Genomic DNA, 12,896 nt, shown 5'->3' with positions numbered 1-12,896 from the left:
TCCCAAAGCTTTAGAAATGGCTTTATAACCTTTACCAGACTGATAGATCTCAATTACTTCTGTTCTCATTTGTTCCTGAATTTCTTTGGATCTTGGCATGATGTTTAGCTTTTGAGGTGCTTTTGGTCTACTTCTCTGTGTCAGGCAGCTCCTATTTAAGTGATTTCTTGATTGAAACAGGTGTGGCAGTAATCAGGCCTGGGGGTGGCTACGGAAATTGAACTCAGGTGTGATACACCACAGTTAGGTTATTTCTTAACAGGGGGGCAATTACTTTTTCACACAGGGCCATGTAGGTTTGGATTTTTTTTCTCCCTAAATAATAAAAACCATCATTTAAAAACTGCATTTTGTGTTTACTTGTGTTATATTTGACTAATGGTTAAATGCGTTTGATGATCAGAAACATTTTGTGTGACAACCATGCAAAAGAATAAGAAATCAGGAAGAGGGAAAATAGTTTTTCACACCACTGTATATAGATATGTACACATATATACAGTGGGATGCAAAAGTTTGGGTAACCTTGTTAATAGTCATTATTTTCCTGTATAAATCGTTGGTTGTTACGATAAAAAATGTCAGTTAAATATATCATATAGGAGACACACAGAGTGATATTTGAGAAGTGAAATGAAGTTTATTGGATTTACAGAAAGTGTGCAATAATTGTTCAAACAAAATCAGACAGGTGCATAAATTTGGGCACCGTTGTCATTTTATTGATTCCAAAACTTTTAGAATTTTCTCTGAAGAGTAGCAACATGGGGGTCACAAAACAACTCTCAAATGACCTGAAGACAAAGATTGTTCACCATCATGGTTTAGGGGAAGGATACAGAAAGCTGTCCCAGAGATTTAAGCTGTCCGTTTCCACAGTTAGGAATATATTGAGGAAATGGAAGACCACAGGCTCAGTTCAAGTTAAGGCTCGAAGTGGCAGACCAAGAAAAATTTCTGATAGACAGAAGCGACGAATGGTGAGAACAGTCAGAGTCAACCCACAGACCAGCACCAAAGACCTACAACATCATCTTGCAGCAGATGGAGTCACTGTGCATTGCTCAACCATTCGGCGCACTTTACACAAGGAGATGCTGTATGCGAGAGTGATGCAGAGGAAGCCTCTTCTCCGCCCACAGCACAAACAGAGCAGCTTGAGGTATGCTCAAGCACATTTGGACAAGCCAGTTTAATTTTAGAATAAGGTGCTGTGGACTGATGAAACTAAAATTGACTTATTTCGGCATAACAAGGGGCGTTATGCATGGAGGAAAAAGAACACAGCATTCCAAGAAAAACACCTGCTACCTACAGTAAAATATGGTGGTGGTTCCATCATGCTGTGGGGCTGTGTGGCCAGTGCAGGGACTGGGAATCTTGTCAAAGTTGAGGGATGCATGGATTCCACTCAGTATCAGCAAATTCTGGAGACCAATGTCCAGGAATCAGTGACAAAGCTGAAGCTGTGCCGAGGCTGGATCTTTCAACAAGACAACGACCCGAAACACTGCTCAAAATCCACTAAGGCATTAATGCAGAGGAACAAGTACAACGTTCTGGAATGGCCATCTCAGTCCCCAGACCTGAATACAATTGAAAATCTGTGGTGTGAGTTAAAGAGAGCTGTCCATGCTCGGAAGCCATCAAACCTGAATGAACTAGAGATGTTTTGTAAAGAGGAATGGTCCAAAATACCTTCAACCACAATCCAGACTCTCACTGGAACCTACAGGAAGCGTTTAGAGGCTATAATTTCTGCAAAAGGCGGATCTACTAAATATTGATTTCATTTCTTTTTTGTAGTGCCAAAATTTATGCACCTGGCTGATTTTGTTTGAACAATTATTGCACACTTTCTGTAAATCCAATAAACTTCATTTCACTTCTCAAATATCACTGTGTGTCTCCTATATGATATATTTAACTGACATTTTTTATCGTAACAACCAACGATTTACACAGGAAAATAATGACTATTAACAAGGTTGCCCAAACTTTTACATCCCACTGTACATATATATATGCCAGCAACACTCATGACAATGACAAAACAATTACATTGTCAATCATGTTACGTTATTTTAAAAATTTTTCCTTTTCTTTTTCATAACTTCTTTAACACCCTACTTCTCCGCTGCGAAGCACAGGTATTCTGCTAGTTAAAAATAAAATAACTGAGAAATCACATGTACATAAGTATTCACAGCCTTTACTCAATACTTTGTCGATGCACCTTTGGCAGCAATTACAGCCTCAAGTCTTTTTGAATATGATGCCACAAGATTGGCACACCTATCCTTGGCCATTTTCGCCCATTCCTCTTTGAAGCACCTTTCAAGTTCCATCAGGTTGGATGGGAAGCGTCGGTGCACAGCCATTTTAAGATCTCTCCAGAGATGTTCAATCGGATTCAAGTCTGGGCTCTGGCTGGGCCACTCAAGGACATTCACAGAGTTGTCCTGAAGCCACTCCTTTGATATCTTGGCTGTGTGCTTAGAGTCGTTGCCCTGCTGAAAGATGAACCGTCACCAAGTCTGAGGTCAAGAGTGCTCTGGAGCAGGTTTTCATCCAGGATGTCTCTGTACTTTGCTGCAGTCATCTTTCCCTTTATCCTGACTAGTCTCCCAGTTCCTGCCACTGAAAAACATCCGCACAGCATGATGCTGTCACCACCATGCTTCACTGTAAGGATGGTATTGGCCTGGTGATGAGCAGTGCCTGGTTTCTTCCAAACGGGACGCCTGGCATTCACACCAAAGTGTCCAATCTTTGTCTCATCAGACCAGAGAATTTTGTTTCTCATGGTCTGAGAGTCCTTCAGGTGCCATTTGGCAAACTCCAGGCGGGCTGCTATGTGCCTTTTACGAAGGAGTGGCTTCCGCCTGGCCACTCTACCATACAGGCCTGATTGGTGGATTGCTGCAGAGATGGTTGTCCTTCTGGAAGGTTCTCCTCTCTCTGCAGAGGACCTCTGGAGCTCCGACAGAGTGACCATCGGGTTCTTGGTTACCTCCCTGACCAAGGCCCTTCTCCCCCGATCGCTCAGTTTAGATGGCCGGCCAGCTCTAAGAAGAGTCCTGGTGGTTTCGAACTTCTTCCACTTACGGATGATGGAGGCCACTGTGCTCATTGGGACCTTCAAAGCAGCAGAAATGTTTCTGTAACCTTCCCCAGATTTGTGCCGAGAGACAATCCTGTCTTGGAGGTTTACAGACAATTCCTTTGACTTCATGCTTGGTTTGTGCTCCGACATGAACTGTCAACTGTGGGATCTTCTATAGACAGGTGTGTGCCTTTCCAAATCATGTCCCATCAACTGAATTTACCATAGGTGGACTCCAATTAAGCTGCAGAAACATCTCAAAGATGATCAGGGGAAACAGGATGCACCGGAGCTCAATTTTAAGCTTCATGGCAAAGGCTGTGAATACTTATGTACATGTGCTATCTCAGTTTTTTTATTTTTAATAAGTTTGCAAAAACCTCAAGTAAACTTTTTTCATGTTGTCATTATGGGGTGTTGTGTGTAGAATTCTGAGGAAAAAAATGAGTTTAATCCATTTTGAAATAAGGCTGTAACATAAGAAAATGTGGAAAAAGTAATGCGCTGTGAATACTTTCCGGATGCACTGTAGTTACTAATGTCTTGGAATACCTTACAACCTCATAATTTTAAATATAAAAACAAACAAACAAAGAAAGCTCAACTTCCCACTAGGTATTTGCCCTACATGAATACAATGGTGGAAGTGGATTGAAAACCATGTTTTAACTTTTACCAGTTTGTGAATTGATACCAATTACCTTGCCTGCCTACACACAGACTCTATAAAATCAGAATTTGTGCAAAGGATTAAATCATACCCAATATGTTTTGTAGTGGTGTTCTTTTGAGATAAACCTGCCATAAACAAAAGGTTGTATACAGTATTTTTCTGAATTATTGTGGCAAGCTTTACCCAAATATTAAATTGGTACTTAACTGTTTTTGCAGTATCTTCAAACACTTCCCGGGCTTCCTCATAGTTGCACATTTCTTCATAGCATTCCCGTTCTAAATTTCCTGGTGTGAACATCTCAAAGTCAAAGTGATTGTATAGCAAACGGCGTCCCAAGAATGTCATTGCTTCTTCTGGACTTAGAAAAGCTATAAAGAATGTTATTTTAAAATTAGTTTATTAAAAATACTTCAAAACCTAAATTTGTAAAACACTGCACTGAGGAAGGATAGTATTCCTTCAGCATTTCATATGGTTTCCTTCTATTGGGCTATGCCTTGTATCATCCGGTAGTAGGCATCCAGAGGATTCTTACACATGTCCAAATCACCTAAAAGGGCTTCTCTCGATTCAAAGAAGCAGTAGTTCAACTCTGAGGTTTGCTATATTGCAGAGTTCCTCACCCAATCACAAATGGCAACCCAAGCAGCCCTGTGCACTAACCGTATTCAGGTCTCTTGTGCTTGCAATCTTTTTTTTTTTTTTAAATTACTTTTGATAGGTTGTCCCCATAGGCAAAGATTGGGAAAACAACCATTTAGTCTATGGACTGCCCCTGCTTCTCAACTTTAGTCCCAAATTTTGTGCCATTACACCAACTTATTGCTAATCTGTGTCCACATGTACACTCGCCCATAAGGCTTAGGCCTTGAGTTACTTTAAATCCCCCATTCCCCTCACCTTTACGGAATAAGGCACTTTTTCCCAGGAGAAGACTATAACCTCAAAATTTAGAGGTGCTAATTGTCACCTCAACTATACTGCACTTTACTATGAATCACTCATGCCAAGCAGAGATCACAGTCTAATGAGGCCAAGCTCCATTTGTACTTTGACATCTTCTCCATAAAATTTAAACACAGGATGAGACAATATCACTGGATTACTATACATATCAAGCTTTCATAATCAGAAACATTAAAGAACACATTTAAAAATAGAGCAAAAGGGGTAATGAAATAAAATGGCCTTTAACATTTCAGCAAATAAAACTCACAAAAATTGATGGTGTAAAAAGTAAATATTGAACATGCAAATTTTAAATTTTGTTCTTTACTAAAGATACTGGGCAGCACTTTGGTACACTGTACTGCAGTCTCACACATAGAGTGTCCTGTGTTTGCTGGAATGGACTTGTACCTTGTCCTGAGTTGGTCCCCACCTTGATGCCTAGACTGATTCTTGCCACCAAGAACACTGAATTGGATTAAGCAGAGTAGGGAATGTTACAGTTGTGCTTGAAAGTTTGTGAACCCTTTAGAATTTTCCGTATTTCTGCATAAATATGACCTAAAACATCATCAGATTTTCACTCAAGTCCTAAAAGTAGATAAAGAGAAACCAGTTAATCAAATGAGACAAAATTATTATACTTGGTCATTTATTTATTAAGGAAAAATGATTGAATATTACATATTTGTGAGTGACAAAAGTATGTGAACCTTTTCTTTCAGTATCTGGTCTGACCCCCCTTTGCAGCAATAACTGCAACTAAACGTTCCCGGTAACTTTTGATCATTCCTGCACACCGGCTTGGAGGAATTTTAGCCCATTCCTCCGTACAGAACAGCTTCAACTCTGGGATGTTGGTAGGTTTCCTCACATTAACTGCTCGCTTCAGGTCCTTCCACAACATTTCGATTAGATTAAGGTCAGGACTTTGACTTGGCCATTCCAAAACATTAACTTTAATCTTCTTTCACCATTCTTTGATAGAACAACTTGTGTGCTTAGGGTTGTTGTCTTGCTGCATGACCCACCTTCTCTTGAGATTCAGTTCATGGACAGATGTCTTGACATTTTCCTTTAGAATTCTCCGATATAATTCAGAATTCATTGTTCCATCAATGAAGGCAAGCTGTCCTGGCCCAGATGCAGCAAAACAGGCCCAAACCATGATACTACAACCACCATGTTTCGCAGATGGGATAAAGTTCTTATGCTGGAATGCAGAGTTTTCCTTTCTTCAAACATAATGTTTTTCATTTAAACCAAAAAGTTCTATTTTGGTCTAACCCGTCCACAAAACATTCTTCCAATAGCCTTCTGGTTTGTCCATGTGATCTTTAGCAAACTGCAGACGAGCAGCAATGTTTTTTTTGGAGAGCAGTGGCTTTCTCCTTGCAACCCTGCCATGCACAGCATTGTTGTTCAGTGTTCACCTGATGGTGGACTCATGAACATTAGTCAATGTGAGAGAGGCCTTCAGTTGCTTAGAAGTTACCCTGGGGTCCTTGGTGACCTCGCCGACTATTACACACCTTGCTCTTGGAGCGATCTTTGTTGATCGACCACTCCTGGGGAGGGTAACAATGGTCTTGAATTTCCTTCATTTGTACACAATCTCTCTGACTATGGATTGGTGGAGTCCAAACTCTTTAGGGATGGTTTTGTAACCTTTTCCAGCCTGATCATGCCATGATACACTTCCACAAACATGTGTTGTGCAGACCAGACTTTAATAGATCCCTGTTCTTTAAATAACAAGGTGCCCACTCACACTTAATTGTCATCCCATTGATTGAAAACACCCAACTCGAATTTCACCTTCAAACTAACTGCTAATCCTAGAGGTTCACATACTTATGCCACTCACAAATATGTAATATTCGATCATTTTCCTCAATAAATAAATGACCAAGTATAATATTTTTGTCTCATTTGTTTAACTGGTTTCTCTTTATCTACTTTTAGGACTTGAGTGAAAATCTGATGATGTTTTAGGTCATATTTATGCAGAAATATAGAAACTTCTAAAGGGTTCACAGACTTTCAAGCACAACTGTATGTCATGCAGTATGTTGGCAAACTAGGATGTATGCAACACAATCTTAAAGAAAATGCTTTCATTCATTCATAATTCAAGTACCCATGCACAAATCATAAAATAGTGAATCACGTTCTTGTTGACACTGGGAGGAATTTATAAGGAAGTGTATTTGTGGTAATCTGGTCCAAACTACTAAATCATGTAGCTGTAGCAGAAACCTTGATTTTTATTTAAATAAAAAAAAAAACACACACACACACACACACACACACACATTAGAGTGAGATACTGGGACAGCTAAAGCCAATGTCACATTATGTACAATCTACTTGTTAAGATTTGCTCATCACAATTGCTGATCTCGAGGGCAGACCAATCAATTTACAAGTGAAAACTGCAGGCTATTTCACATTAACCCCTTAACAGCTGACCAATTAGGACAGTTGTGCTCACCCTTTTTTGTGCCAAACAGAGTGCTGCCTGACAGGAGCTGAATGAAGGATTAACAGCTATGAAAAGTTGAGGCTCAACCTCTATCCCCGTTTTTCTTTTTCCCATTCTTTCATGTTAGTAAAATACAAGACATCAGACAGATGAGATCCTCTTCTGTTTGTGAGATTCAGAGCACTAGCATTCCCTTATTCCGTTACTACTTTTAATGCATTGTACTTGAGGATGACCATTCATTGGTTGTCAGCTCTTATGCACATACAGCCTACCCCTATGATTAAAGACAAAATCAAACCCGTTAGATCCTATCAGAGCAAGTCACAGACTTGCTAGAGTCACTCAGTGGTTATGGTCATATTAGGCAACTGGCTTCATGGAAGCTCACTGACAACTGCCTCCGCATCTCTACAATTATGTAATTGAATGCTATGACTAAAAAGGGAAAACAAATCGATGGACAAGTAATGACATAGCCATAAGCCACTAACTAACCAAACAAACCTTATAGACAGAGTAGTTTCCTCTTGTTTAATGATTTTGTTCTACATGAACGGAGGTGATGTTCATTACTTTGTAAACAAAATTTTTCCTATGGCAAAGTGCGTAAATTATTGGGTGACCATCACAGAATTAATTGCCATCTTGTTTCTTAAAGCATTTGAAAAGCCACACATCCCTAAGTAGGTTGAATGTCAGCAGTATTTGAAAGCTTTCTCACTACAATATAAAATTCTCTTTCCTCAAAAAGTAAAATTCCAACAAACTGCTTAAGACTATACATTTCCCTATGTATACTATAACTCTTGGCAACACAACGGTCTTAAGTTGTCTCTGCTGTTCTCTTTACAAATAAATAAATATACAGTATAGTTTGTTCTACCTTGTTATATTAGCGTAATACTCCACCCGAAAATATTTTTTACCCAGTGTTGTTTCTAATGATTGTTGAAGAGAGGCAGCCCTCTGTTTAAAAAGATCATTCACATCTGAGCGTGCGTCCCAGCGATTCATGAGAGGATATTCCAGAAGTGGTTTATTTAACAATATATTTTAGCTAAAATATATTTGTTTGGAACGTTACAAGCACACACCTAGATGTTCAAAACTTGGATATGACACATTTAAACCGAGATTTTGGTTTTGATATTGTTTGCCATTTGGCAGAAGCCTATTGTGTCAGGAAGTTTGTTATCCCTATTCTCCATTATATCATGGAATAATTTTTTTCAATCATTACTACAAACATGGGATAAGTAAACAGGTAAAAAATATTTTTTAAATAAGTAAAAAAAATTTGGGGTACAGTATTCCTTGTTTCTTTGCTTTAGTAATACCATGAACAGCTTTATGTTATAAGCTACATTTGCTTCACAACTCCTTATACACCAAAGCCAGACTGTTGTGTCCATTATAATGATTAAGGGATAAAATAAATTGGACAGTGTGTGGGCACAGTAATTGTGTATTACAGGAAAATGTATATTCCACCAACTAGTGTAGTCATTATTAGAGTGAATTAAATCCCTCCCTCCCTCCCTCCCTACCAATCAAGTCTGTCTGATTAAGTAAAACAGCACTCAAATTCTTTAAAAATGCTCTAAGAGAAGTTCAAGCTTATATTTACTACCACCTTTGCATATAGTATATTTAAATCCTCAGATCCATGCTTCCCATAGACTGCTGACTACAGTACAATACCAACTACACACAGCAAATACAGAAAAAGTACATCAAGGGTAATGTTGTACATAACATTTTCAAAACTGCTTAATCCATGCAGGGCCCAGTGATATAACAGACACCCCAAGACCCAAAGGCTCCTCTCACCAGGACTTCACAATGTCAGACACAAAAATTTTTGGAAAAAGAAAAAAAATTTAGGCTAAATGAAACAGTGAAAAATTGGTGTGTCAGCGTCGCATGATATGACGTAACAGGCAACAGATGGGCTAATATGAGAGAATCCATCATGAGAAGAAAAAGAAAATAATGGAGCACTGCTCAAATCAAGCAGCTGGCACAGTCCATTACCAAACTACCAACGTTAACATCTATGCTTAAAGTATCAATTAAAGATGGAATTGGCAAAATGCGGTCTGTGTCAAATATAAAGCAGAATACTGTATCAGGTGCATCGAGTATTGTGGTAAGTGTGACTGAAAAGGCTTCTTCTACTTGTCCTCCTTGCCCACCTCTTCTCAGTGTAGACAACCATAAGTTTTTTTTAAAATGCTGTGCCAAGCAACCCGACAGCACCAGACCCAGTTAAAAAAATAAAACGTATGCAGTATTTGAATAGAAATAATAAAATAACATTGAAGTCTGAAAATGTTTTGTTATATTTAATTGCAACAAACTGGCCAGACACAGCATAGGTTCATTTTTAGACTCCGTTGTTTGAATAGTTTGTCTTCAGAGGAAAGGCATAGGAGTCTGAAATATAGGAGAACAGTCATTTGCCATTTTTCCAAGGACCAACAGGGGGAAAAAAAATTACATGCATGAAATAGTCAAGGATTTTCAGCATTCTGTTAGTACAGGTATAGTTTGCCATTATTCAGGTTTTTTTCTCTAAAATGTTTACTACAGTTATTTATAGGATTAATAGTTACAATTGAAGTATCCCGATTCTCTTGATTTAATCAGTTGAATTATTTCTGTCATTTTTGTTGTTTACGACTGGTTGAATGCCACCACATTTTTGAGAGCAACTTCACCATTATTAACAGCTGCATTAAACCTTGCATTTAATACCTGAAAACAAAAAGGCTCCACTCACACTGCAGCTCAGTTCCATTAAATTTTTACTTGTATGCGACAAAGATTCAATTTTTTAGACAAGTACGATTAGCAAAAAGCATCATGGTATCAAAACCTTTCAAAAAGTATTTAAACTACTCTCACAAGGAGCACTTTAAATCCATACTGTCCACATCACTCTCGTCATCCTGGTCTACTGTCCTTTGGTCCACCAGCAGGGATAAATGTATTCAAATCAACATCTCTAATAATACATTTTATTTAATTGTAGGCACCTTTCTAAACACTCAAGGACACTGAACAATAGCTCTGACGTTTCATTTCTTGATTTTTAAAATGAACACGTCCTGCACTGAAATGATATGGAGTAGAGCAACAACCAGCCTCTTTTAGTTTGCTGCTGTCAAACAATATTCTTTCATTCATTTGGTGCATGCATGGGTGCATTCAGGATAGACAGATTCAGATCAGTGGCAAAATTTATCCGAGTAGTCAAAAAAAACAAAAAAAAAAAAACAAGCACAGAGAAACAGATACAAGGCAAAACTCAGCAATGAGAAAATCAGGACAGAATCACTTTTAGCTATGTTAAACATGTGAAAATGCTATATATGTTTGGGTTAAATTATGGTTATCTGCACTACGCCATTGGTAGACCCAAGAGGGACACACTTCCCAGATGGTCATGGAATGTCCAGGGGCATGAATACTGGATGAAGCTGGCTATAAAGCAGAGTAGCAGAGATTTTAGAGGCTTAGTACTTGGCACTTCGGACGTCTCTCTTGGCTGCTAAAGTCCATTAGCATTGATGCACGGCCACAGGTGAGCCTCTAATGCAGAGCATGGCCTTGGGTCAGGGGAAACTGTGGCATATGGTTTGTCTCTGAACCGGAGTGAGCAGAGTGAGGAGAAGCCAGGCAGTGTGAATGAGTGGACAAAGAAGCTGGGAGCTAAAACAAAGGGCCACTGACCAGCAATCAGCATAAAGTGGCTAAAATCATTCCTGTATCTCTCACACCCACCAACTGTTACATCCAATTTAGGGTCATAGGAATTAGATCATATATAAGACACAGAAGGAAATCCCACATTGACACAGGGAGAATGAGCATACCCAGTTTCCAACATTCTTATCCAATCGAGAGCTGTGGGGAGCCAAGCTGAAGCACAGGAGAGAAACCAATACTGGACACAGTGTCAGTCCATCTCAGGCACTCTCAGATATACTGCAGGCAAAAGTCTGACTAACTAATAAACCTAACCATTTCTTTAGGGCAATGGGGCACCTGGCGAACATGGGAACTCCACCCATGTAACCTGGCGCTGTATTCACTAACCACACCACCACCTGACAATAAATACATAAAAATTTAATGATAACACTGCAATTCATTTTATAGTGAGGAAAATACCAATTACTCATCACTTGATCAGTAACGTCATAAAATAAGGACACTTTGTCACCTGAGACTTGCTGTTCTTCTGCGGACAGGAGTCTCCTAGCACATCTGGAAAACACTCCCGTGATCACCTGTGACACCACTAGAAATGGCAGGACCCGCGTCGTCCAGCTGTGGAACAAAAGCACACATAGGCATGTCATCGACTTCTGGAACAAGTGGTAAAAATAAAATTGGCAGAAAGAACAGTCTGACTTAACAAACTCGAACGTAGGAAAGGGCAAAGACCAATAATGACAGTCATGGTAAAGCACTTTGAAACTTTCATGGGCGCAAGAGTTTCAGTATTCACTCCTGATATTAATAACACTAGTATTAAACAAAAAGAGAAAAAGTTCATGGAAACGTGAAATGTTTCATAGGCGAACTCTTAAGCCCGTTACACTGTAAGTAAAGAAACATTAACTCGTCGTCACTTAAGTGAATCCCCAATAGGCACGATTAATGATTAATTGACCTCTTACCTTACTTTTAGGCGCATATCCGGCTGTTTCAGAAAACAAACTCCAATATACAATTTTTGTTCACTTGTAACAAGTGAACCCAACCAGGAAGAGTTCACTCGAAACTGTACATATCGAAACAATACGAAACTAAAAAATGAGCGTCATAAAGAAGTGGGTGGAAATGAAACACTACGACCTAAGACTAAAGTATACGTATAATACCGATAACAGTTCCGTGTCCTTTGTAAAAAAAAAAATATAATTAAAACGTATTTTACGTATTGCTTTCGCGCACCTGAACTCTTCCTTCAAACCAAGCCGCCTATTTTTCCCCCAAGTATTCCTAGTAAAGCCCCGCCCCTTATGGTCACAGTTTGCGCACCTGCAAACGCCAGACCTTAATAGTCGCTGCTACGTGCCTTACCTACGTCACGTGACTGTGGCGTCCGTCTGCCTGGGAAAAATCAAACAGCTCGATCGTAGAGGGCTTAAAAGCATATTGTGCTCACTGTGTCCTGATTTTTAAGCTCTTGTAAAACCCAAGTATCCAGGAATAGTTTTTGCTCCACGGACATATGAAAACGTTTTGATTTAGAAGTATAACTTAAACATAAGTTAAGTCAAATGTATTTATATTGCACTTTAACAACAACTAGTTCGAATGAAAAATATAGCAGATTAGAAAAATGAGTGAAAATCATAATACATTAGAATAAAATGATAAATTAATGGCAAAATAAAAACACAGACTTAAGAGCAATGCCTGACTGTTAGTTGCTATAAAAATACATTGTATACTTTTAAAAAATAAAATCATTGTTAGAACTACAAAGTTAAGTTAGTCTGACAATGCTAATTAAAAGCAAGTAAATAAAAGTAAGTTTTTACCTGGGGTTTCAAATTTTCATTTGGGGGGACTGATCTTATTCAGAAGGGCAGGCTATTCAATGGTCTAGGACCCACTACAGCGAGGGCACAATCACCTCACAGCATCTAATGTGTGCATGA

At 38.9% G+C, this 12,896-nt stretch overlaps 1 protein-coding gene across 1 annotated transcript in view; it reads right to left on the bottom strand.

Annotated features, from left to right (window-relative positions):
- prrg4 (proline rich Gla (G-carboxyglutamic acid) 4 (transmembrane)) overlaps positions 1-12,262 on the bottom strand; it is a 46,834-nt gene extending 34,572 nt beyond the window's left edge. Inside the window, exons 1-3 of the mRNA XM_039749669.1 lie at positions 11,907-12,262; positions 11,447-11,553; positions 3,987-4,150 (exon numbers count right to left, since the gene is read on the bottom strand). Of these exons, the coding sequence (XP_039605603.1) occupies positions 3,987-4,150; positions 11,447-11,553; positions 11,907-11,923 (288 nt within the window). The 5' untranslated portion in view covers positions 11,924-12,262. The remainder of the gene's footprint in view (positions 1-3,986; positions 4,151-11,446; positions 11,554-11,906) is intronic.
- Positions 12,263-12,896: the final 634 nt, after the last annotated feature.

The sequence above is a fragment of the Polypterus senegalus genome, chromosome 1, assembly GCF_016835505.1.
Source record: "Polypterus senegalus isolate Bchr_013 chromosome 1, ASM1683550v1, whole genome shotgun sequence".
NCBI classification, from domain to species: Eukaryota; Metazoa; Chordata; class Cladistia; order Polypteriformes; family Polypteridae; genus Polypterus; species Polypterus senegalus.
This window is presented reverse-complemented; position numbering and strand designations above follow the sequence as displayed.